General features: G+C 39.1%; 1 protein-coding gene and 3 non-coding genes across 4 annotated transcripts in view; 1 reads left to right on the forward strand and 3 right to left on the reverse strand.

Moving 5' to 3' along the window:
- Window positions 1-22,577, reverse strand: part of LOC124870419 (double-stranded RNA-specific editase B2-like) — a 46,062-nt gene that overhangs the window by 12,733 nt on the left and 10,752 nt on the right. Inside the window, exons 2-4 of the mRNA XM_047369085.1 lie at window positions 14,499-14,585; window positions 12,015-12,922; window positions 7,636-7,753 (exon numbers count right to left, since the gene is read on the reverse strand). Of these exons, the coding sequence (XP_047225041.1) occupies window positions 7,636-7,753; window positions 12,015-12,922; window positions 14,499-14,585 (1,113 nt within the window). The remainder of the gene's footprint in view (window positions 1-7,635; window positions 7,754-12,014; window positions 12,923-14,498; window positions 14,586-22,577) is intronic.
- On the forward strand, window positions 17,083-17,164 carry trnas-uga. The gene has a single exon. It is a non-coding gene; the product is annotated as a tRNA-Ser (tRNA).
- On the reverse strand, window positions 19,434-19,515 carry trnal-uaa. Its single transcript has one exon. It is a non-coding gene; the product is annotated as a tRNA-Leu (tRNA).
- trnas-uga lies at window positions 20,819-20,900 on the reverse strand. The gene has a single exon. It is a non-coding gene; the product is annotated as a tRNA-Ser (tRNA).

Genomic DNA, 22,577 nt, shown 5'->3' on the forward strand with positions numbered 1-22,577 from the left:
GGACAGTTCTGGTGGGAACAGGAGAGTTGAGGTGCACATTTAATTCTGCCGTGATTTGGGCAGCCGTGGTTTTATGTTTTTTGGATACAATCCGGGTTAGCGCCCGAACATCCCTTTCAGACAGCTTCCTCTTGCGTCCACAGTTAATCCTGTTGGATGTGGTTCGTCCTTCTTGGTGGTATGCTGACATTACCCTGGATACCGTGGCTCTTGATACGTCACAAAGACTTGCTGTCTTGGTCACAGATGCGCCAGCAAGACGTGCACCAACAATTTGTCCTCTTTTGAACTCTGGTATGTCACCCATAAGGTTGTGTGCATTTCAATATTTTGAGCAAAACTGTGCTCTTACCCTGCTAATTAAACCTTCACACTCTGCTCTTACTGGTGCAATGTGCAATCGATGAAGACTGGCTACCAGGCTGGTCCAATTTAGCCATGAAACCTCCCACACTAAAATGACAGGTGTTTCAGTTTCATTGTCCAACCCCTGTATGTACCTGACTTTTGTGAAGTGCCTTGACACAACATGTGTTGTGAATTGGCGATATATAAATAAACTGAATTGAAACTGAATATATCTGTTCAACTCCACATGTTCCAGCCTGAACTGTTTCCATTTCTACAAATCCAACTAGTCCACAGTTGTTCTGGGAGGAAAACCAATCAAAAAGCAGCAAGTCAGAAAGAAATAACACAGATGGTTTATTTTTATTCCAGCAGCAGATGCTTGTGCCTCGTTAACCAGATATAATCCACTAATCTGGGCTCATTGTTTTAGGTCTGAGCTGTTGTGTTTGTTGTTCTACATGGAGCACACAGAACACTGTTAACACCAAGCAGCCTCAGTTTCTCAAGGCTTCAGGGTCCCAGACGGCCGATGCTCAGTGAGAGAGACTGATGGTGTGAAAGGCGTGGCCCAACATTCAGTTCAAACATCTGAATCATGAAGATGGAAGAAAGAGGCTCAGTGTTGGTAGAACATGCAGTGGAGTGCAGTGAAACCTGCTGAAAGTGTCTGTAAGGAGGAAAACGTTCCAGGAAAGCTCCAACATTCCCACACAAACAGACAGCTGTTCATTTTCAGGTGGGGCAGGGATGTTAATAACTTTACAGAGACCGAGTTAATTTAGAACTTTATCAAGCTTTATTAAGCGCTGTTTTGGCCTTTACTTTCCCAGGGGGCCAAGACTGTAACCTTTGAATAATTTTATAAATAAACCTTTTAATGAGACTTTAATTTAGAAATGCCTCATGAAATATAAATAAAACATAGTGACAATTATAAAAACTGAACTCTTAATCAGGACAGAAATCATCCTTGTTTGACAGTTTACTTTAAAAAGGCTAATATGTTGAATAATATTGGCCATGTTTACTAGGATTTATTTTTGAAAAACGTAAATCTTAATATTATTCGGAAATATTATTCAGAAAGTATCAAAGTTGCTAATTTAAGCTGAAGTTCTTGTATGTTTCCCCTAGTTTGTGAGAAGTCCGTCATATTGTGATGCTTTTACTTTGAAAGCGCGTCTGAAAACGCGACTTCCTCTTACTACTTCGGCAAACTGAAGTATTCTCTCAGGTAAGGTAAGGTAAGTTTATTTATATAGCGCTTTTCACTAACAAGACATTCAAAGCGCTGTACATGAGGAAAAACAATTACAATACAATCACAAAGAAAATAAACACAGATGCAGACACAGAAAAACAAATCAAATGACACTAATAATCCTTGGGAGTAATAATAATTAATAATCCTTCCAAGTTTACTGGTAGAAATCGGTTCCAAGCCACTCTTAATAATAAAGCATCTTATGCTAAAAGAAGATGATAATATTGATAGTCTCATCATTCCACTGAATTTAACTAGTGAAGCTGAGTCACTGGTACAAAAAAGCTTTAATCCACATTTTCAGGTGCTAATGATATATTGCTTTTACTGGTACTGAAGTTGAACTAAGTAATAACAGTCCATTGTAGTCTAACTAAGAAAGCTGGGTCATTGGTGTAAGAGCAGCTAAAGTCCAAATTACTAATAATGTTTGGTTTTCACTGGTAATCCTTCTGATAAAACTAAAAATCAATGAAAAAGTAGCTCCTTTTCAGAACCAGGCAGAGGCTCAGCAGCTACTTCCTAGAGGCTTGACCTCAGCCAATAGGAGAGAAGCTGATGCGGTGAAGCTGGTCCAAAGACCGCCCCCTCTGTCTTCGTCCCGCCCCGTTCGTATTTACATTTCTTCCTCATGTTGAGGAGGAAAAGACACTACAGCGACCAAGTAATGTAAAAAAGAAAGATGGAAATAAATCCGTTGGGTAAAATAATACAAGAGGATATTAGAGGGGAAAAATATCAGTGCTTAAGAATTAACAGGCGTTAAAATAATTTGAACAATAATACATTTTTATGGAAAAAAAAAAATGTTTTAAATAAATTTGAGTGGTAATAAATTTGAAAGAAATAAAAGGGGTTGGAAAAATAAAACAGCAAGAAATACACTTGTATTAAATAGACAAGGGAAAAATCTAGAGGTCAAGACAAAATGGAGAAAATTAGTGGTTTAGATAAAAATAGTGGTTTAAAAAAAAAGAATAATATATATATGTATATATATATACAGGTCCTTTTCAAAAAATTAGCATATTGTGATAAAGTTCATTATTTTCCATAATGTCATGATGAAAATTTAACATTCATATATTTTAGATTCATTGCACACTAACTGAAATATTTCAGGTCTTTTATTGTCTTAATATGGATGATTTTGGCATACAGCTCATGAAAACCCAAAATTCCTATCTCACAAAATTAGCATATCATTAAAAGGGTCTCTAAACGAGCTATGAACCTAATCATCTGAATCAACGAGTTAACTCTAAACACCTGCAAAAGATTCCTGAGGCCTTTAAAACTCCCAGCCTGGTTCATCACTCAAAACCCCAATCATGGGTAAGACTGCCGACCTGACTGCTGTCCAGAAGGCCACTATTGACACCCTCAAGCAAGAGGGTAAGACACAGAAAGAAATTTCTGAACGAATAGGCTGTTCCCAGAGTGCTGTATCAAGGCACCTCAGTGGGAAGTCTGTGGGAAGGAAAAAGTGTGGCAGAAAACGCTGCACAACGAGAAGAGGTGACCGGACCCTGAGGAAGATTGTGGAGAAGGGCCGATTCCAGACCTTGGGGGACCTGCGGAAGCAGTGGACTGAGTCTGGAGTAGAAACATCCAGAGCCACCGTGCACAGGCGTGTGCAGGAAATGGGCTACAGGTGCCGCATTCCCAAGGTCAAGCCACTTTTGAACCAGAAACAGCGGCAGAAGCACCTGACCTGGGCTACAGAGAAGCAGCACTGGACTGTTGCTCAGTGGTCCAAAGTACTTTTTTCGGATGAAAGCAAATTCTACATGTCATTCGGAAATCAAGGTGCCAGAGTCTGGAGGAAGACTGGGGAGAAGGAAATGCCAAAATGCCAGAAGTCCAGTGTCAAGTACCCACAGTCAGTGATGGTCTGGGGTGCCGTGTCAGCTGCTGGTGTTGGTCCACTGTGTTTTATCAAGGGCAGGGTCAATGCAGCTAGCTATCAGGAGATTTTGGAGCACTTCATGCTTCCATCTGCTGAAAAGCTTTATGGAGATGAAGATTTCATTTTTCAGCACGACCTGGCACCTGCTCACAGTGCCAAAACCACTGGTAAATGGTTTACTGACCATGGTATCACTGTGCTCAATTGGCCTGCCAACTCTCCTGACCTGAACCCCATAGAGAATCTGTGGGATATTGTGAAGAGAACGTTGAGAGACTCAAGACCCAACACTCTGGATGAGCTAAAGGCCGCTATTGAAGCATCCTGGGCCTCCATAAGACCTCAGCAGTGCCACAGGCTGATTGCCTCCATGCCACGCCGCATTGAAGCAGTAATTTCTGCCAAAGGATTCCCGACCAAGTATTGAGTGCATAACTGTACATGATTATTTGAAGGTTGACGTTTTTTGTATTAAAAACACTTTTCTTTTATTGGTCGGATGAAATATGCTAATTTTGTGAGATAGGAATTTTGGGTTTTCATGAGCTGTATGCCAAAATCATCCGTATTAAGACAATAAAAGACCTGAAATATTTCAGTTAGTGTGCAATGAATCTAAAATATATGAATATTAAATTTTCATCATGACATTATGGAAAATAATGAACTTTATCACAATATGCTAATTTTTTGAGAAGGACCTGTATATATATATATATATCTGATTAATTGATCAATTATTTAATAAATCTCCTCTTTTTATTATTTTGTTGCATTTAATGGCACACTAATTTATATTTCTAGCTACTTTTTGGCCCAGTAATAAATATAAATATATATATATATATATATATATTCATTATGTCAGTCAAATGTAATACAATTGAAAAAGTTTGCTTTTTGTGTCAAATTTTGCAACCTGATAAAAGTAAGATTGATTGAAATTAATTAATTAAAAAACTTCAAATTAAAAAATATCAATTTCTTTTATTGTTTTATTTATTTATAGTTAGAGTGGCTTAGTTTATCCTGAGCTATTTTCGTTATTTTTTACCTCCGTCTTCTTCCCTCCCTGTTGGTTGGCCTAAGGGGGAGTCAGGTTTAGCCTAAACCGGCTCAGTTATGGTTGAGGTGCAAACACACCCTCCATTTCTGCTACCTGTATGACCCCTTCTCTTTTCCAATGGTTACGGTCAATCTGAAAGAGGGAGGTATCCCAGTCTTTGTGGTTTTTAGTATAACAATGACCATCAGTGGGACCCTTTGTGGGGTTCCTTGAGACGACATTGTTGCAAATAAGCGCCGTTTAACTAAATAATCTGAACTGAAACTATCTGTGTAGTTATGCTGCTATAGGCTTAGGCTGCTGGAGGACATAATGACCACTTTCACCCTCTTTGCTACATTCTCACACTACTCTCCAATTTTGCATTGTTTGCTGTTATTTCAGCTTTTAACTTTGTTCTCTCTATTCTCTTCCTAGAAGCTACACCTGGCCTGGCTCTGTGTCTACCTGTGACACCTTTCTGGAGAGGGGAATCGTCCGAGCTTCTGCTGGCAACAACTTAATGCTCCCCCTCTACCGATGATCCACATAGCCCTGTCTTTTAGTGTTTAACCCTTTGACTGAGCTTTTACTGTAACTAATTATATGTGCTCTTTTTCAGACTCTAACCTTGAAAACTGGCTCAGAGTTTATCTGTTCTTTCTTTCTAGGTGAAACAACTAAAGGAGCTACATCCATTAACATTTACTTTTCCTTCCCATAGAAAGTACTTCTGGATCAGTGCTTCTTTGTTCTTTTTGTGTCTCTGCTCTGTTCTCTCAAACCCCCAGTCGGTCGTGGCAGATGGCCGCTCACACTGAGCCTGGTTCTGGTTCTGCTGGAGGTTTCTTCCTGTTAAAAGGGAGTTTTTCCTCTCCACTGTCACTACATGCATGCTCAGTATGAGGGATTGCTGCAAAGTCAACACCAGTGACTGTCCACTGTCTCTACAAGCTCATCCAGGAGGAGTGAATGTTGCAAGTCACGGACTGGATGCAATCTGCTGGGTTTCCTTAGATAGAAAAACTTTTTATCCAATTTGAATAAAAAGCTAAGTCCGACTGCACTGTTCAATGGTTAGGATTAATTGGAATGTATGAACCTGACTGTTGTGAAGTGCCTTGAGACGACATGTGTTGTGAATTGGCACTATATAAATAAAACTGAATTGAATTGAATTGAATTGAATTGAATTGAATTGAACACCCCATCTCCATGAATGAGACAAGGTGTTGGCAGCATCATGCCGTGGGGATGTTTTTCTTCCACAAATTCCCCATAAATTTGACAAGAAGGTGGACTGAGTTAATTCCAAGAGAAACCTGGAAAAAAGTAGTCTGGAGACTGCAGAAGACATGATGAGGGAAGAGCTTCTCCTTTAAATATTACAATGACCCTGACAAGCAACCAGAGTTTGGATCAAAACGTATGCAAATGTTTGAATGGCCCAGTCAAAGCCCACACCTTAATCCAGTAGGAAATCTGTGGCAAGACTTGAAAATTTATGTTCACCAATGCTCTCCATCCAATCTGAAACCATGACTTTCCATGTTTCTTTTCTTTTTAATCATGCACTTGTGTAGGGCTATCAAAATTCCAATGAAACACAATAGATAAAAAAAATAAAAATAAAGTTTACAAACAATCATTAAAAGCAGAACCAGACAAAGTGACACTTGAAACATGCCCCAAAACCTATTACCAACGGGATAAAATTATGTGCCGAGGTGGCAAGGAGGAAAAGCATTTTAATTACAATCATTTCAAACACTAAAATGATTGTGTTTAATTTATTTAATTAGAACAACATCTTTAAGGCAAACTTTTAATAAAATAACTGATAAAATGGATATTTACAAAGTAAAGCACTGGAACATATTTTTTTAAGTTAGTCACAGTACAAAACTATTCATAGTAAGATAATAATGTCATAAGAAGCGACAGCTACAACTAAACATCTCATAATTATAAAAAGCTGGAGGCAGAAAATTAAAGAAACCACAAGAAATGTTTTAAATGGGAAGAAAACCAAAACTTTGATCAAAAATCAGATCGATGAATCCATCAGTTCTGGCGTTAAGCACCCAGGGTGTGACCCGCTCCAGGGTCAGTGACAGTTGGGGAGTTTGACTGGGGTGGTACGCCTGTCAAATGGTAAAGCAGGTATTCAAGCAGGACACAAGCATCCCGTGGAGCAGAAGGAAGATTTGTGAAATCTGTTGTTGTTTGTTCTGTTGATTTAGTTAATTTAATAAAACTTAACATTACACTTCTTGTAAATTCTGATATTAAACATTATCCCCATATATGAACTTTAAAAAATGACTCAAGGGACCAAAGGAACTGATAAGTGTAAGACCACGCTAATGATTAACAAAACATGAGTCACAGTTGTCTCTTCTGCTCTGAGAGCAATAAGACGTCCATTTTTTAACGTGCCTTTTTTTGTATTTATTGGCATTAAAATAAATAATTTATTGCTAAACTTCTCTGCAGATCGTTTGTCTGGCCAGTTGGTCACATAGACTGAAGGTGATCACTACATCCAAGGTGAGATTACTCTGCCTTGGAGTGGGACCAGTTCTAATGTGGCCCAAATGCCAAAACGCACTAATATGGCCCTTTATGACTTTCACAAATCAAATAAAGCTTTCACTAATTCCAAACTGTGTTTATAAGATTCTGCTATTAGTGTAGAACAATCTAGTCCAGGTTTGAAGTGTCTTAGTACTGTAGTTTCTGAGCTGGAGCAGATTAAGTTAAGCCATTGTTTTTTTCCATCAGAGTGGCGGAAATGGGCTTCCACACTCAGAGATGAGAGAAAGCAGCTGTAAGAGTTGCTGACCTGTACTGTAACCAATGACACCTAGTGGACACAGCAAGCTACTGCAAGGTCGAAAACAAATGTCCAAGACCCAAACTCCAAAACAACTGGAAATCAAAGAGAAACATTAAAGCTAAGAAAACCTGGAACTTAAAGCTAAAGACAAGATTTTTAAAAATTTATTTTGTGTGATTCCACCTCAGCTCCTGCAGGTGAGATTTTCTGCGTTTCTCTGCCCTCACCTCGGGTCATTGCGATGCCGGCAAGGACCTTGTGACGGCCGGGGGAGGAAGAGGAGCTGCTGTCAGTGAGCTGGGAGTATTTCTCTCTTACCAAGTGGTAGATCGACTCTGCAAAGAACTGCAGAAGAAGAACAGTTAGAACAAAAGGAGTGTCATGCATAACAAACATGTCCTTGTCCTCTTTTATAGTGAGGTTATTGCTGTTAGAGATGTAATTATCATCAATCGGGCCGACAACCTTATCAAACTTGGTCTTGGTCATATGCTTTGCAAGAAAAACTTTTAAAATCAGCTTTCAGAACGTTTTCAAACTGCAGATACAATATCTCAGAGATACAGTACAATACATTTTTTTAACACTTTTTTTGTTGTTGCTCACATTTTATTTGTTTGATTTTAACATCTGTCTGATTATATGAAACATTTGGTTTTGCGATATATAAATTAAATATGACTAGAGTTATTCATGGCCTCCCGTGTCAATATTGTTTTTATTACAGACTGAGCAACAGAGACAAGCAGCCAGATGCAGTAAACTGTAGAGCCAGGTAAAAACGGTCCACCCTTGCTGCTTCCATATGATTTCAGAGGAAAATATGGCCGTCAGACACTAGTGATGAAAATACACTTAAGTCTAAAATCATCCATACCCTTGGCACGTTTAGATTTAATTTTACCAACAGGTCCTTTCTACCTTTAAGATTTGGAGATTCATCACAAAAAATAAACCATCAAAATGCCAGCAGAAACATGAAAACAGCTGCTCAGCAAAGTTGAGAAGGGTTTGATCGCTGTAATCCAAATAAAGATTTTTTCCATTGATTCAGAAAGTTTACACAAGCCATTTTCAATAAATAAATAAAAACACATTTTTTTTATTGATACCCCTTTTTCATTTATTTATTTTGAGATCTGGCTGCCTCATTTCCTTGGTTGAATAAAAATAATGCTAAATCTAAATGTGCCAGGGGTATGAGAACTTAAAGGCCTAACTATAGAAAGATGCCCGTTAACACAACGCCAGGAGAGAAAAACATCAGCAAGTCCTAAGAGAAGCAACTGAGGCTGCCCATCAGTTTGTCGAGGGTTACGAGGTCAAATAATTCATCTTCCATCATTCTACAGAGAGAAAGATGATCCACACGTGAAAAACGTATGAGACATCTGCTAATATTTCCAGGAGTGGACATTTCAGCAAGTTCTCCCCAAGGTCAGTGTGTGTGATGGTTGGAGAAATTACAAAACAAATAAGAGCCCCATCTGACACTTTACAGGCCTCATTTAGCATTTTAAATGTTAAAGTTCATAGAGAAAGGCTCAGCAAGCTTGGCTTGTTTGGAAGGGTAGAAAGATAAAGCCTCTTCTTTCCAAAAATAATATTGCACCAAGAAGTAAGTTTACAAAGTTGATTGAAAGAACCAGATGGATTCTGGAATCATGTCCTTTGTGCAGATGAGACCTAAATGGAGATTTTTAGCTTTTTAGCTTTTTAACGTTGTACGATGAGGAAACCATACCAACTGTCCAGCACGGTGGTGGAGGTATAATGATTTTCAGCCACAGGATCGAGGCACTTTGTTGTCATTGTGAGGCCATCTGTCCGACAGCTTGGACCAAACTGGGTCATCAACAGGACAACAAGAAAAGAACCAATGTGCTGCAGTGCCGATCGCTTTGATTAATGCTGCTTAACATATTTCTACGAGTTATTCTGTAATGGGGAGGATTTTATTTTTCCAAAACTGTATAGTTCAGCTGAACAGTGTTTACCTTGCTTTTGGATGATGACCCAAAACATAAAGCAGCTGTAACCTGATGGTCTGATGGTAGGAAAAAACAACCTGTCCTCTTATTCTTAGTGGTTTCTGTTTGAGAAGAATTGAAGGTTGTGTGTTAAACAATTATCTGGGGATCACTATGCCCTTCATACCGCCTTCCTGCTCCACATCCATCTTCTTGGTCTGCTGCTGCTCCTCCTCCATCCCTAATGTGCTGTAATAATATTCATTAATGATCACAGCACCTGACAGACAGCTATTATTGAAGGAGGGGAGGGCTGAATATTATGAGCTGTAGGGACAAAACAGATTCAGAACACTGTGCATATTATCCAGATATTACAATCTGGTCCAAAACTTACAGCTTTGTCAAATTCTTCAAATTTAGACCAGTTTTCTAAACCCAAACTGTCATTGCTTAATCTCTTCTTCAACTCACTAGGTGTTTTTATTCTGCTCATTTGAGCCACATTCTCTCTCAGCTCCTGGGAGTCAATCTGAGGCGAAAAGATCTGCTTTTCTTCATAAACCACGACAAGAACTATTCAGCTCTGAGACATAATGACGCTGTTTAGATGCTGCAGAGGAGCGTGCAAGGCACCATCTAGCTATCAGGCCTCAGGGCATGATGGCCATACTGATGCAAAATACAAGCCATTTGGGTGGCATATGGCACACCTCAGGCCCATTTATCCAGAGAGTTTAGGAAAGTGGAAAACATTACAGATACGAAGGGCAAAAATCACGTCGTGGCCTGCAGCCGACTCTGTGCTTCAAGGTGAGTAAAACGTAGCTATAATGTTTGGATATACCGAGTTAGCAGAGCATTGTTAAACTTTTATGTTCTTCATTTCAGAATCACTCTTCCATATGTGATGTTGAGTGCTGATTAGATCATTTCTAAAGGAAATTTTTTAAGGAAATGCTCAGAGGCACAGCTAGCTTGGTTTCATCTTCATGGTTGTCTACAAGGTCCACGTGATGTTTTTATGTCTTTTTATGCATTTTTTGTTTTATTAGATATGTACTTAAGCAGATTCTGCTTTGCATATCTTTACAATTGTCAAGGTTCAGTGGATGTTTTTGTTACTTAATGTCTTCCTACCTTCTAAAGCTCATAACCCCTCTGCATAATGCTGATCCTTAACCCTCTGCTGTTTTTGGTGTGGATTGCTTTCTATGTCCAGTATTGTCCAGCTTTCAAACAGTAAGAGAATGTTGTGGCAACGTAATCTCATGCAGTACCCTTCAACATGACAGTCTGAACACCTGGTCTGACTAAGGAAGATGCATGAAGCTATTTGCAGGTGCTAAATATTTGCACATTCTTCAAGTTTTGACGCCAGACTCAAAAGCAGAACTGTTACAAAATTAGCTTCTTCTCCCTGAGTTGAGGCAGTTTTCCTTAGGCACAGGCATTTATTATCTCATTTATTATTGTGAATAGTTTATTATTGTGATATAAATTTTGGTTTATTATGATGACAATGAAATCTTGATGTGTGAAAACCCTAAAAACTGACAGTATTGTTGGTATTGTTACTTTTACTATTTTTTCATCTATTTGTTACACGAGAGCATCAATAAATATAAAATAATTAGAAAATATGATTAAAAATTCTAATTTAAAAAAAAAACAAAACTGTTTTGTAGAAAACAAAAAAAAGGTCTCGTAAAAGCTGGTGATAATTTTGGTGCAAGTGAAGAAAAACAGAAAAAAGCATCATATGCTGCTGGCAATACAAAACGTGGGTCGGTTATATCAGCAGGTAGAATCCATCAGCTCTAGTGAGGTCTGCATGATTGTTTTTAGAAATCATTTCCCCACTGAAATAAACGGTCTAAAATGTACCAACCTTTTAACCAGCATATGTGCTGGAAGGAATTAAGACTGGTTTTATTGTGCAATTTGGGTGAGGCACACTGAGGAGGAGACACAGAACCATTCTGGGATGTGAACAGGAGGTGGGGAGCACCAAAGATCCTTTATTTAAAATATTAATTAAATGAAAGTAACTGATATTTGTTTTTAATGCTGATATACTGTAATTATCATTGCACTTTTTATAGATTTGCTTCATTTCGCTGTACAGCACTTTGGTCCAGCTATCAAGGGTTTTAAATGTGCTTTCTAAATACACTGATATTCACAAGTAAAAGTACAGTAGAGTATTTGTTTTTATAGATGTCTTGTATTAATTTACAATCTGATTCAATTTTAGCAGCAATCAATGCTTTATATCTCAGAAGTAATTAGTTAAAAGGATGGATCATTATGTTACGACCTGCAGCAGTGATTTAGAAATGTTATCCTGTGATTTTGTTCTTAGACCAGAACTTGGAGTTCTCTGTTAATAAAAAAACTAATGATTGAACTATACCCGCTCCTTAATCCCTCTGATCGCTTCAACACAGGGACAACTTTGACCTGAAGCAAAGCTAAGTAGGGATTGCTCCCATTTGCTGGACGTCATGGACACAAGTGGGTCAAAACAGGTCTTTGGACCTACCTGGTGGCAGATTGGATGGACTCACAATGGCTTTGTGTTTGTATGGGTACTGTTTTAATTGTAAAAGAAAACTAAATTCAGATTTACTTACTTGAGGTAGCTGACATTTGGTTCTGCTTCCCTGGAAGGTGATTAGTTTTCTTTCTGGTCCCAGATTTATGTTATAAAGAGATTGCAGTGCTTCAGTTGCTGCCTGGGCCTTGGCCTGTCTTTTAGTGTGACTGCAACCTTCAAATACCTTCCCTTCCAGTCTGACCACCATGATAAAGTTCTTCACTGGTGTACCTCGGACTTTTTCCACCTGACACATGTATCTGAGTCCCGGTTGCAGCTGGTTGAGCAGTGCCACCGGATTCAGGTGCTTCAAAAGCACAAACTGTCTTTTTGAATTTGTTGAGGAAATTAGGTCCAGAGTGAATGGACGAGATTTTTTGTTCTTGCAGATGTTGGAGAAGATCTCCGTCTTTGCTGTGTTGCATTCTAGGAAATCACAGTTTTTAAGCAGCGATGGTTCAAACTCTGTCAGGAAAGAATCTGCTGTAAAATCCAAGTTCTCCATCATGATGTGAGCCTGGGAGGTATTCGGGAACTGGATGAACGACTGGAGAGCCAGCTCTGCAGCCCTCATCTTTGCCTGCTTTTTTGTAGGTCCTCGACCCTCGAAGTGGAAACCATTAACCTCCACACCCACAGAGAACACTGGGGCATGCATAGGACCAGTTTTAGACACAATCTCGTACCGCAAACCAGGTCGTAACTCATTGAGCTGCACCAGTGCGTTCTTCTGAGGCACTGTCCAGGCTGATCTTTTACAACATGAGAGCTTTTGGAAGCGCAAACGACTTTTTCCATCCAGAAACAACTGATTTCTCTGTAAGAGCGTCTGGTTATGTTTGGGCGAAGCAGCATAAAATGTTGATAGCTGGTATTTTCTTGAAAAGTCACTCCCTCCAAAGATTTTCATGTCCTGATTCTCTTTCACCTCTAAACTGGTCTTACCTATTGTGGGATGAAAAAAAATACATAAAACACAGAGTATAAATATTTTGTGACGTTTTCCTGTAATTTCCATTCAGAGCAAGTGCTGTGAAAAAGTATTTACCACCTTACAGTTTTTTTCTGTTTTACCTTTGTTGCCAAGTTACATGTTTCAGGTCAACAAAAACATATTTTAATATCAGAAATATATATTTCTAATGAAATTATTTTTTACAGGAAACAAGCGATTCTATTTAACCTGAGCTAATGTGAAATTAAACCTGCCTCCTGTGTTATATTATGAATTTACTGTGATTAATCACATATTTTGGTTCAGTTTTAGTAGCCACACCCAGGCCAGATTATTGCCAGACCCGTAGACTCAAGAAATCACTTCAAATAGAAGCGTACTGACAAGATGAAGCAGGATAAAATATCTCAAAAAGCAACTCATTGATTCAACAACAGATGAGAAGCACAATCATTTATATCAGTCTGGAAAGGGTTACAAAGCCATTTCTAAGGCTTTGGGACAGTGGTTAACCTTTTCAGGAGTGGACAGTGTAATAAAACTACTCCAAGAGCTCATAGACAACTCATGTAGAAGGTAATAAAAGAACCAAGAACATCAAAAGCACTGCTGGCCTCATTTACCTCAGTTACTGTAAGATCAGAGTTAATGATTCAACAATAAGAACGAGAGACTGGTAAGAAATTACATCTGTCTCAGAAATCCCAGGCCAAAACCACATTTGCCAAGAAAACCCATATTGATGATCCCCGACACCTTAGGGAAAGAATTCAGCGGACTGGAGTTAAAAAAGTAATTTTTGAAAGGTGTGTATCCTGCTGCATCTGCCCAAAAACTAACACAGCATGTCTTGGTCTGCTTATGCTGCTTCAGGACTGGATGACTTGCCGTAGTTGATTAAACAATAAACTTTGCTGTGTTAAAAAGCCCTGAAGGAGAATGTCTGACCATCAGTTATGCAGCAGGACCATGAGCAAGTCCGCCTCTAAATGACTCAAAGAAAAAGTTTTGGAGATGTCTAGTCAAAGTCTGAACTTCCTATACCAGTGAAATGCTATTAATAATCTTAGAACACTTAGAAAGATGAAGTGGTTAAATTAAAACAATTCTGCCAGGAAGTGTTGACCACAATGTCTCCACAGCAATGGAAAAACCATCTATGCCAGCTATGACATCATGCAGCTGTTGCCTGTAAAGGTGGGACAACCAATTAATAGGTGTGGAAGGGCAATTGATTTTTCACATTGGGCCAAGTTGGTTTGGAACGTTTTTTCACTTAATAAATGAAATTATGATTTCAATACTGCTTTTGTGTTTATTTAGGTTATTTTTGTTTGATATACGAAGAATACGGTTAGGGTACCCCGACCCCTTTCTCTCTGAGCTATTTCCTGTCTAACTACTGTCAATAAAGGCCACTAATGCAACAATATCTATAAAAATGTGTTTGATGATCTGAAACATTTAAGTGTGAAGAAAAAAAGGAAAATATTTTTCATGTCACTACATTTCTAAAACTTGTATATGTGTAAAGTGTGTTGTCAACAGAAAAGATAAAACACTTACTTGATTTTTTATCGCCCTCGGCTGGTGTTGCAGCCGTATCGCAGTGTTTTAAAGGTTTGCAGAGAGTTGATACAACATCACTCCATCCTGAATCAGAAAAACAAAAAAATGACATCACTTAGCATTTTTACACCAGCATTACATTTATCACAGACTGTAAACTTTTCATCCATTATTTTGAGGCATTTAATGTTTGTCTTAGTGTTATTGTCTCAAGAGGCTGACTACCTGAAGTTTTGCACCTGTTTAAACCACATCTGATTTGCAGCTTGACTTGCTCTTTTAATGTACCACCTGGAGATTAGCTCTGCGCTCACTTGCATGCATTAAGTGTGAAAGTTGAAAACATACATGTATGTTTTTGTAAGCTACAACAAGGACAAAAAGTCTCATTCTCAAACATAGTTAAGGGTTCATATGACAGGGATAAGGCAACCCGCTGGTGGGAGATGCCACTGGATTTGTGTCTAAAATGTCTTTCGGTTTTAAAGCTACAGTGGGTAAGTTTTGTAAAAATGTATTTTTTATATATTTGATAAAACTGTCACTATGTCATGACAGTAAAATATTAGACAGATGATCTTTAAAAAACATCCAGCTCCTCCCAGTGGTCCTACTGCCATTTCCAGAAATACACCGCTCCCGGTCAGAAACAACCAATCAGAGCCAGGAAGAATGTCTTAGCAGTGTCAATCACATGCTGCTCACACCCCTCGCCTGCACAGCGCATACTGTCATGCTGGGACCCCCAGTATTGGGTCCCAGCACCAAATCAATCACTTCCATGGATGTGGAGAAACTTGACTGGCCTGAACAGAGTCCTGACCTCAACCTTCTTGAACACCTTTGGGATGAATTAGAGCAGAGGCTGCAGTTCTGGTTTTCTCCTCTAACTGTGAACACACTCCTAAACCTTGTGGAAGATGTTTACAGAAAAGTTAAAGCTGCTATGGCCGGGAACAGTGGGTGCATTAACAAACTGGACATTATAAATTTGGAATATGATGTCATTAAAGTTCATGTACAGTTGAGAGGCAATACGTATAGTGTATTTATTGCTGAAAAACTCAATCTTAGTCTCGATTGTAAACGCAGTTCCAGTTAAAGTCAACATGCAAACCCAACACGTTTAGGATTGTGTTGGTGTGCCAGATTTTTCCTGATATGCCGTACAAAAAACCAGTTGGCGTGTAGATAAAGTCTAATGGTTGTAATGGAGACTTGGTGACCTCAAGATTCGCCTCTCTTCTTCCGTTCTCCAACAGCTGTGGAGATTTATTGAAAACGCCCTTTCCATCCTGCTAACACTGCGTGGTGGTTGGATAAACTTGGGTCTTCATGGAGTCGTTTGGCAACCTGCTAAAAGAAAATGTCCTCTGTGTGACATCTTATTTATACCCCAGGGAAACAACAGAAAGTCATGGATTTCTGATTAGAGGTTCCTAAAAGCTCTGATCAGCTTAATGAAGTAAAGTATTTTTTTTCTCCCAGTGAATAAATGTGCTCTAATTAAGGTGGGATTTTTTGGTTACAGCAATAAAAGAGACATTTATTTCTAAGGTGTTTTATGCATTTATCAGGGGTTACAACTATCATGGAGGATACTGTACATCTTGCATTAAAACATTGCATAAAATACATTGCACAATTACCTCAGATTTAAGTCACAGATTGATGAACAACCACAAACAACACTGATGTTAGGATTTTTACGGTAGTATTTTTGTGCAGAATCTTCCTTCCTCCATCATCAACCTAAATCCTCTTTTTCTTACTTTGGGGCTTAGCCAGAAGGTTTCCTCCTGCAAGCACAAACTCCTTAATAAATCACTAAACCAGTGACCCCATTTGTTCCAGTTTAGATTTGTCTCTCGCCCAGAGACTATTTAACAGCTCTGCTTGTTGTGGGAAAATATTTTTTGGATCCTGAGATAAACAGTACTGTACAAGAGACTACAGTCCTCCTTCCTTTGTTCCTATTTTGATTCAAAGCAGCAAGACCTTTTCCTTGAAGCAGAAACGAGGTGATTTCCAAGATTGGCAGAAAGCAGACTGCCCCAAAAACAGTTTAAATAAGATGAAATCTGAATGTTTTAACTATGTTAACTGTGTTTGGCCTACGTTTGCGTGTAGTAGCTAATGATACTAGAGGAACTGGCAATCTACAGTTTATATAACCGGAATAATAACAAACAGTGCAGATTTAACGTCAAAGCCTGTCAGGGTGCTTTATGTGATGTGGTTTGCTGAACAGTGAAGAGGTGGTTAGCACTGTTGCCTTATAGCAATAAGGCCCTGAGTTTGAAGCTCTTTCTGCATGGAGTTTGCATGTTCTCCTTGGCTGCTCTGGCTTCCTTCCACAATCCAAAGACATGACTGTTAGGTTAATTGGTTTTCCTGTGTTGCTCCATAATAGACTGGCGACCCTACTGGAGGTAGACACCGCGACCCCACATGAAGAAGAAGGTATAGACAGTGAATGGATTTGTGATCATTAAAACTAGAAGAACCTGTTATTCCACACAACTTTTGCCTTTATTTTCCCACTGACGTGTTTTCCCACATCTGCATGTACTTGGTTACAGCTGTGATGGCTGAGTGGTTAAGGCGTTGGACTTGAAATCCAATGGGGTTTCCCCACGCAGGTTCAAATCCTGCTCACAGCGATGCTGGATCATCTGATTCCTTTGGTTTTAAGATGACAATACTAATGAGTTTGTTGCAACTAAACCTAAAAGAGTAAGTTCATTAAACTCTCAAAAAATTTGACATCTGTGTTATTGTTATCATTCAGTGACTAAGGACTTAGGTTTCCCAGGCCAAAGGTCAGAGCTGGTGTGTCTGTGGACACTGGAACTGGTTACAAGTATGGTACTTAATTCATTAAATAATAAATGATTATGAATTAATATTTAATTAAATTATTCTGGGGCTGCACGGTGGCGCAGTTGGTAGCACTGTTGCCTTGCAGCAAGAAGGTCCTGGGTTCGATTCCCAGCCTGGGGTCTTTCTGCATGGAGTTTGCATGTTCTCCCCGTGCATGCGTGGGTTCTCACCGGGTACTCCGGCTTCCTCCCACAGTCCAAAGACATGCCTGTTAGGTTAATTGGTCACTCTAAATTGACCTTAGGTGTATGAATGAGTGTATGCTTGGTTGTTTGTGTGTTGCCCTGCGATGGACTGGCGATCTGTCCAGGGTGTACCCTGCCTCTCGCCCATAGACTGCTGGAGATAGGCACCAGCTCCCCCGCGACCCACTATGGAATAAGCGGTAGAAAATGACTGAAAAAAATGATGACTGACTAAATTATTCTGTCTTTGGCTAATTACAAATTACTTCCGTACTATTTTTTTCTGATAGTTTTCATGTATAAAGTAAATTGTTGCTTTGGTTTAAGGAGACTGGAGAATTTCTTGGACCTTGTGTGAAAAGGATCTCCTTCTTTTAAATGTTAATTTAGGGTTTGTAACTCAAAGGTTTAAAAAAAAGACCCTTCCTGTATTGTGCCTCTACCTGATTGGAGCCACTTCCCTGTGACCTCACAAGAGAGACACTTTCACAGCTGGTTACCTCATCATCAGGATTAATAACATCCAAGCCTGATGTGCCATTGACCGGGTCCAGTCTCATCATCTACAGGTCCTTCTCAAAATATTAGCATATTGTGATAAAGTTAATTATTTTCCATAATGTAATGATGAAAATTTAACATTCATATATTTTAGATTCATTGCACACTAACTGAAATATTTCAGGTCTTTTATTGTCTTAATACGGATGATTTTGGCATACAGCTCATGAAAACCCAAAATTCCTATCTCACAAAATTAGCATATTTCATCCGACCAATAAAAGAAAAGTGTTTTTAATACAAAAAACATCAACCTTCAAATAATCATGTACAGTTATGCACTCAATACTTGGTCGGGAATCCTTTGGCAGAAATGACTGCTTCAATGCGGCGTGGCATGGAGGCAATCAGCCTGTGGCACTGCTGAGGTCTTATGGAGGCCCAGGATGCTTCGATAGCGGCCTTTAGCTCATCCAGAGTGTTGGGTCTTGAGTCTCTCAACGTTCTCTTCACAATATCCCACAGATTCTCTATGGGGTTCAGGTCAGGAGAGTTGGCAGGCCAATTGAGCACAGTGATACCATGGTCAGTAAACCATTTACCAGTGGTTTTGGCACTGTGAGCAGGTGCCAGGTCGTGCTGAAAAAGGAAATCTTCATCTCCATAAAGCTTTTCAGCAGATGGAAGCATGAAGTGCTCCAAAATCTTCTGATAGCTAGCTGCATTGACCCTGCCCTTGATAAAACACAGTGGACCAACACCAGCAGCTGACACGGCACCCCAGACCATCACTGACTGTGGGTACTTGACACTGGACTTCTGGCATTTCCTTCTCCCCAGTCTTCCTCCAGACTCTGGCATCTTGATTTCCGAATGACATGCAGAATTTGCTTTCATCCGAAAAAAGTACTTTGGACCACTGAGCAACAGTCCAGTGCTGCTTCTCTGTAGCCCAGGTCAGGCGCTTCTGCCGCTGTTTCTGGTTCAAAAGTGGCTTGACCTGGGGAATTTTCATCATGACATTATGGAAAATAATGAACTTTATCACAATATGCTAATATTTTGAGAAGGACCTGTACCTATTCCTAAACAGACCCAGAAAGATCAATGCAGACATTCTCATAATTCCTTCCTGATACTTGGCAGGTTCTGAACAGGTTCATCTGTAAACTATTTGTACTGTAATTTCGCTTGGATTTAAACGCGATATGAACAGTGGAGTCTGGTGTGAGTTGTGGCTTAAAAATATGGAAGAACACAGCGTTTTTTCTGCCTGTGTTTAGGTGGAGAGGTATGGTTTATTTGGAGATTTTTTGTATCAAAGACAAAGTCTTTGGGTGATGAAAAGAAGTCTACTTCACATCGCTGTGAGCAGGATTTGAACCTGCATGGGGAATCCCTATTGGATTTTAAGTCCAACGCCTTAACATCTCAGCCATCACAGCCCAAGAAAGATTTGCCTGGTTAGAAGAAACGGGAGAAATGGCATAGGATGAGTTGGAGGCAATGTTTGAAAGATGGATGAGCAGGTCGAGTGGGATGAAAGGGGGTCAATTAACAGATAAAGGGGTTTAACAGGATCAAGACAATAAATGGGAGAAAGTAAGGGTTCATAGGTTAGTGAAAAAGGAAGAACAGGAAGAAGGAGCAAAATGGGTGGTATGAAAAGAGTCGTTAACATCTTAAGCCCAAGAAGGTTTTGTGAGTTTGAGGCTCAAAATAACATTCACAACTGAATTTTTCTGAGAATTTACATACTCTACCTAAACAATCAATATGTTAATAATTATGTTTTTCAAATGGCAGTGATAATTCTGGCCTTCCTTTGATCCTGGTTGAGTAAAACCTGGGTGGATTGTGACAAAATGATTTTTTTGGAATCTGTGAGCTCTCTGCTTACAGCAGACATGCTGGTTGTGTGTGTAGAAGCCGTGTGGTGAACAGCTGAGACCGAGATTTGCGATTACATCCTTTTGTGGAGTTTGTTTATTTTCTGATTCAACTGCCTTTAGTTTTAACTGTTTTTGGTGTTTGTAGAAATAGTTTATATGAGCTTTTAGCCAAGATTCTACTATTTCTGTGAATACCACACATGTCTATGTTTAACTAATGGAACTCGCAGTAAAGTTAGTAGAAGAAAACAAAAGTTAAATTCTGTCACCGGTACCGGGGGTAAAGGAAAAATCTGAATCCTGACAACAAGTACAGTTCAGCGTGTTCTAAACTATAATCTGCTTTAAATCCATTTGAAATTGCTGCACAAAACTAGTTGGCAGATGAACTTGTGGAAAAGAAGAATTTATAGAAAACAGACTAATGTCTGTGAAAATTAACAAATAAATAATGCACTTTTGTGCTTTGTTTAGAGTAGTGTGTTTGTCCTCTTTAAGATTTTACAAAAGTTTTGGGTTCTGTAGTATAAATTTGTCACCTTTAAACTGTCTTCGCAACATATGAGAAAACCAATCTTAGTTTCACATTAGTGACTCTACAAGACTGTGAGCAGGGTTTGAATCTGTATGGAAAAAACCCATCAGATTTCAAGTCCAATGCCTTTTACCTCTTTTAAATATAAAAATCTGGTGGCAGATAAAAAAAGTGACTTTTTTAGAGTCATGTCTAAATACTACAGAACCGCACAAGGAGTTTACAGAGAAAACCAACTCTAATCTCTGGCCATGACAAGGCAGAACATATATTTCTCTATTTAAAGCTGTTCTTGAGATTAGAAAACAGGTTCTATTTAATCACTGTGAGCAGGGTTTGAACCTGCGTGGGGAAACCCCATTGGATTTCAAATCCAACGCCTTAACCTCTCGGCCATCACAGCTGCAGACACCCAGTGGTCAAACCCCTTCATCTGTTTTATTATCCCCTCCATCCAACTCATCCTGCTCACCCATTTTTCCAACAATGCCTCCCCTCCATCTTATTCCCATTTCTGACCCCTATAGAACCATTTTTTCTGAGAACCCAGAACTGTCAGCAGCTCTGATGGCCAAGCGGTTAAGGCGTTGCAGTTGAAATCCAACGGGGTTTCCCTGTGCAGGTTTGATCCCTTCTCAGAGTGATGTGAAGTACCTTATTTACTTGTCAAATGCAAAAATGTTTTTAAAAAGTCCAGACAATATATGCCTTTCAAGCCTAAACACAGTCGCAAAACATTCTCTTATGTCCTTCTTTCTTGATTCATGTGAGGTTCTGAATGGATTCAACTATAAACTGTTTGTACTGTAATTTCTGCTGGATTTATAAATGATATGAATGATGAAGATGAGTAGATCTTAGCTTAAAAAAGATAGAAGAAGACCACATGGAGACCCAGGTGTCATATTGGTTTGCAAGTAAGTTTACTCCTTTCCAACAGTGCCTACATCTATTCCTATGTATGACCTCTTTTCCAACCTCTTCTCCAACAAGCTGTAATGGCTGAGAGGTTAAGGTGTTGGGCTCAAAATCTAATGGGTTTCCCCCATGCAGGTTCAAACCCTGCTCACAACGATTTGATAGATCTTTCTAAAAAATTTCCAAAAAGTTGTGCCTGCCTAAATAGATCCAGACAAATTAGAGCAAATGTTCTCCTGAATGTGGATAATTTCTGCAAGCTTCTGAACACTTTGTACTGTAGTTTCTGTTGGATTTAAACATGATATGAACATTAGAGATGTGTTGCTTAAAAAGATATATGACTCAGGTGTCTGGCTCATAAGCAAGCTTTCTCCTTTCCACACCTGTAATCACATGGATATTCTACTTAAGACTACTCCATACCTTCTTCCTCACTCAACCTCAGTCCATGTCTCATCTTCTCTCTTCACCCATCCTTCTTTGTACATTAAGTCAAATTCCTTGTTTGTTTGTACTAACTTGGCCAATGAAGCCTCTGACTTTTACACACTTTTGTCAGTCAGTTCATCCTCCTCATCCTCCTTTTCACCCCTCACCCATCCTCTGGGTACTTTTAAGAAACTTCTTCATCTCACTGATTATTTTGACCTCTCTTCCCATTAGTGATAGTCCCCATCCTACCAATCATACTGGTTTCTTTTGACAACCATTTTACATCCCACTCATTGACCAAACTGCTTATTATGAAACTTTTTTATAACACTCATTCTCCCCATCACTCTTCTTGGTCATATTTTTCACACATCAACTTTATCCCCCTCTTTCACTCTATTCATCCCAGTGAATCACTTGATCTTTTGTGTATTAACTATTTTAAGCCACTCTTTTTGGCATTTTGGCATGATCCACTCTTTAGGAACCCAATTGTATCCCATTCATCCTTTTCATACATCCTTTCAAAGCCTTCTTCCTCATCATTTGCCTATTTTAAATAAAATTTAAATGTTAATGTTAAATTTTACTATTAATTCTTGACCTGCTTCCTCCAACCCATCTCACCTATTTGTTTTTAAACTATCCTTCCTTAGCCCAGCCCGTCCACTTATATTATTCTATTATATATTATATTGGACTAGAAATCCAGTGGGGTTTCCCCAAA

This window comes from Girardinichthys multiradiatus, chromosome 6 (assembly GCF_021462225.1).
Source record: "Girardinichthys multiradiatus isolate DD_20200921_A chromosome 6, DD_fGirMul_XY1, whole genome shotgun sequence".
Lineage (NCBI taxonomy): Eukaryota > Metazoa > Chordata > Actinopteri > Cyprinodontiformes > Goodeidae > Girardinichthys > Girardinichthys multiradiatus.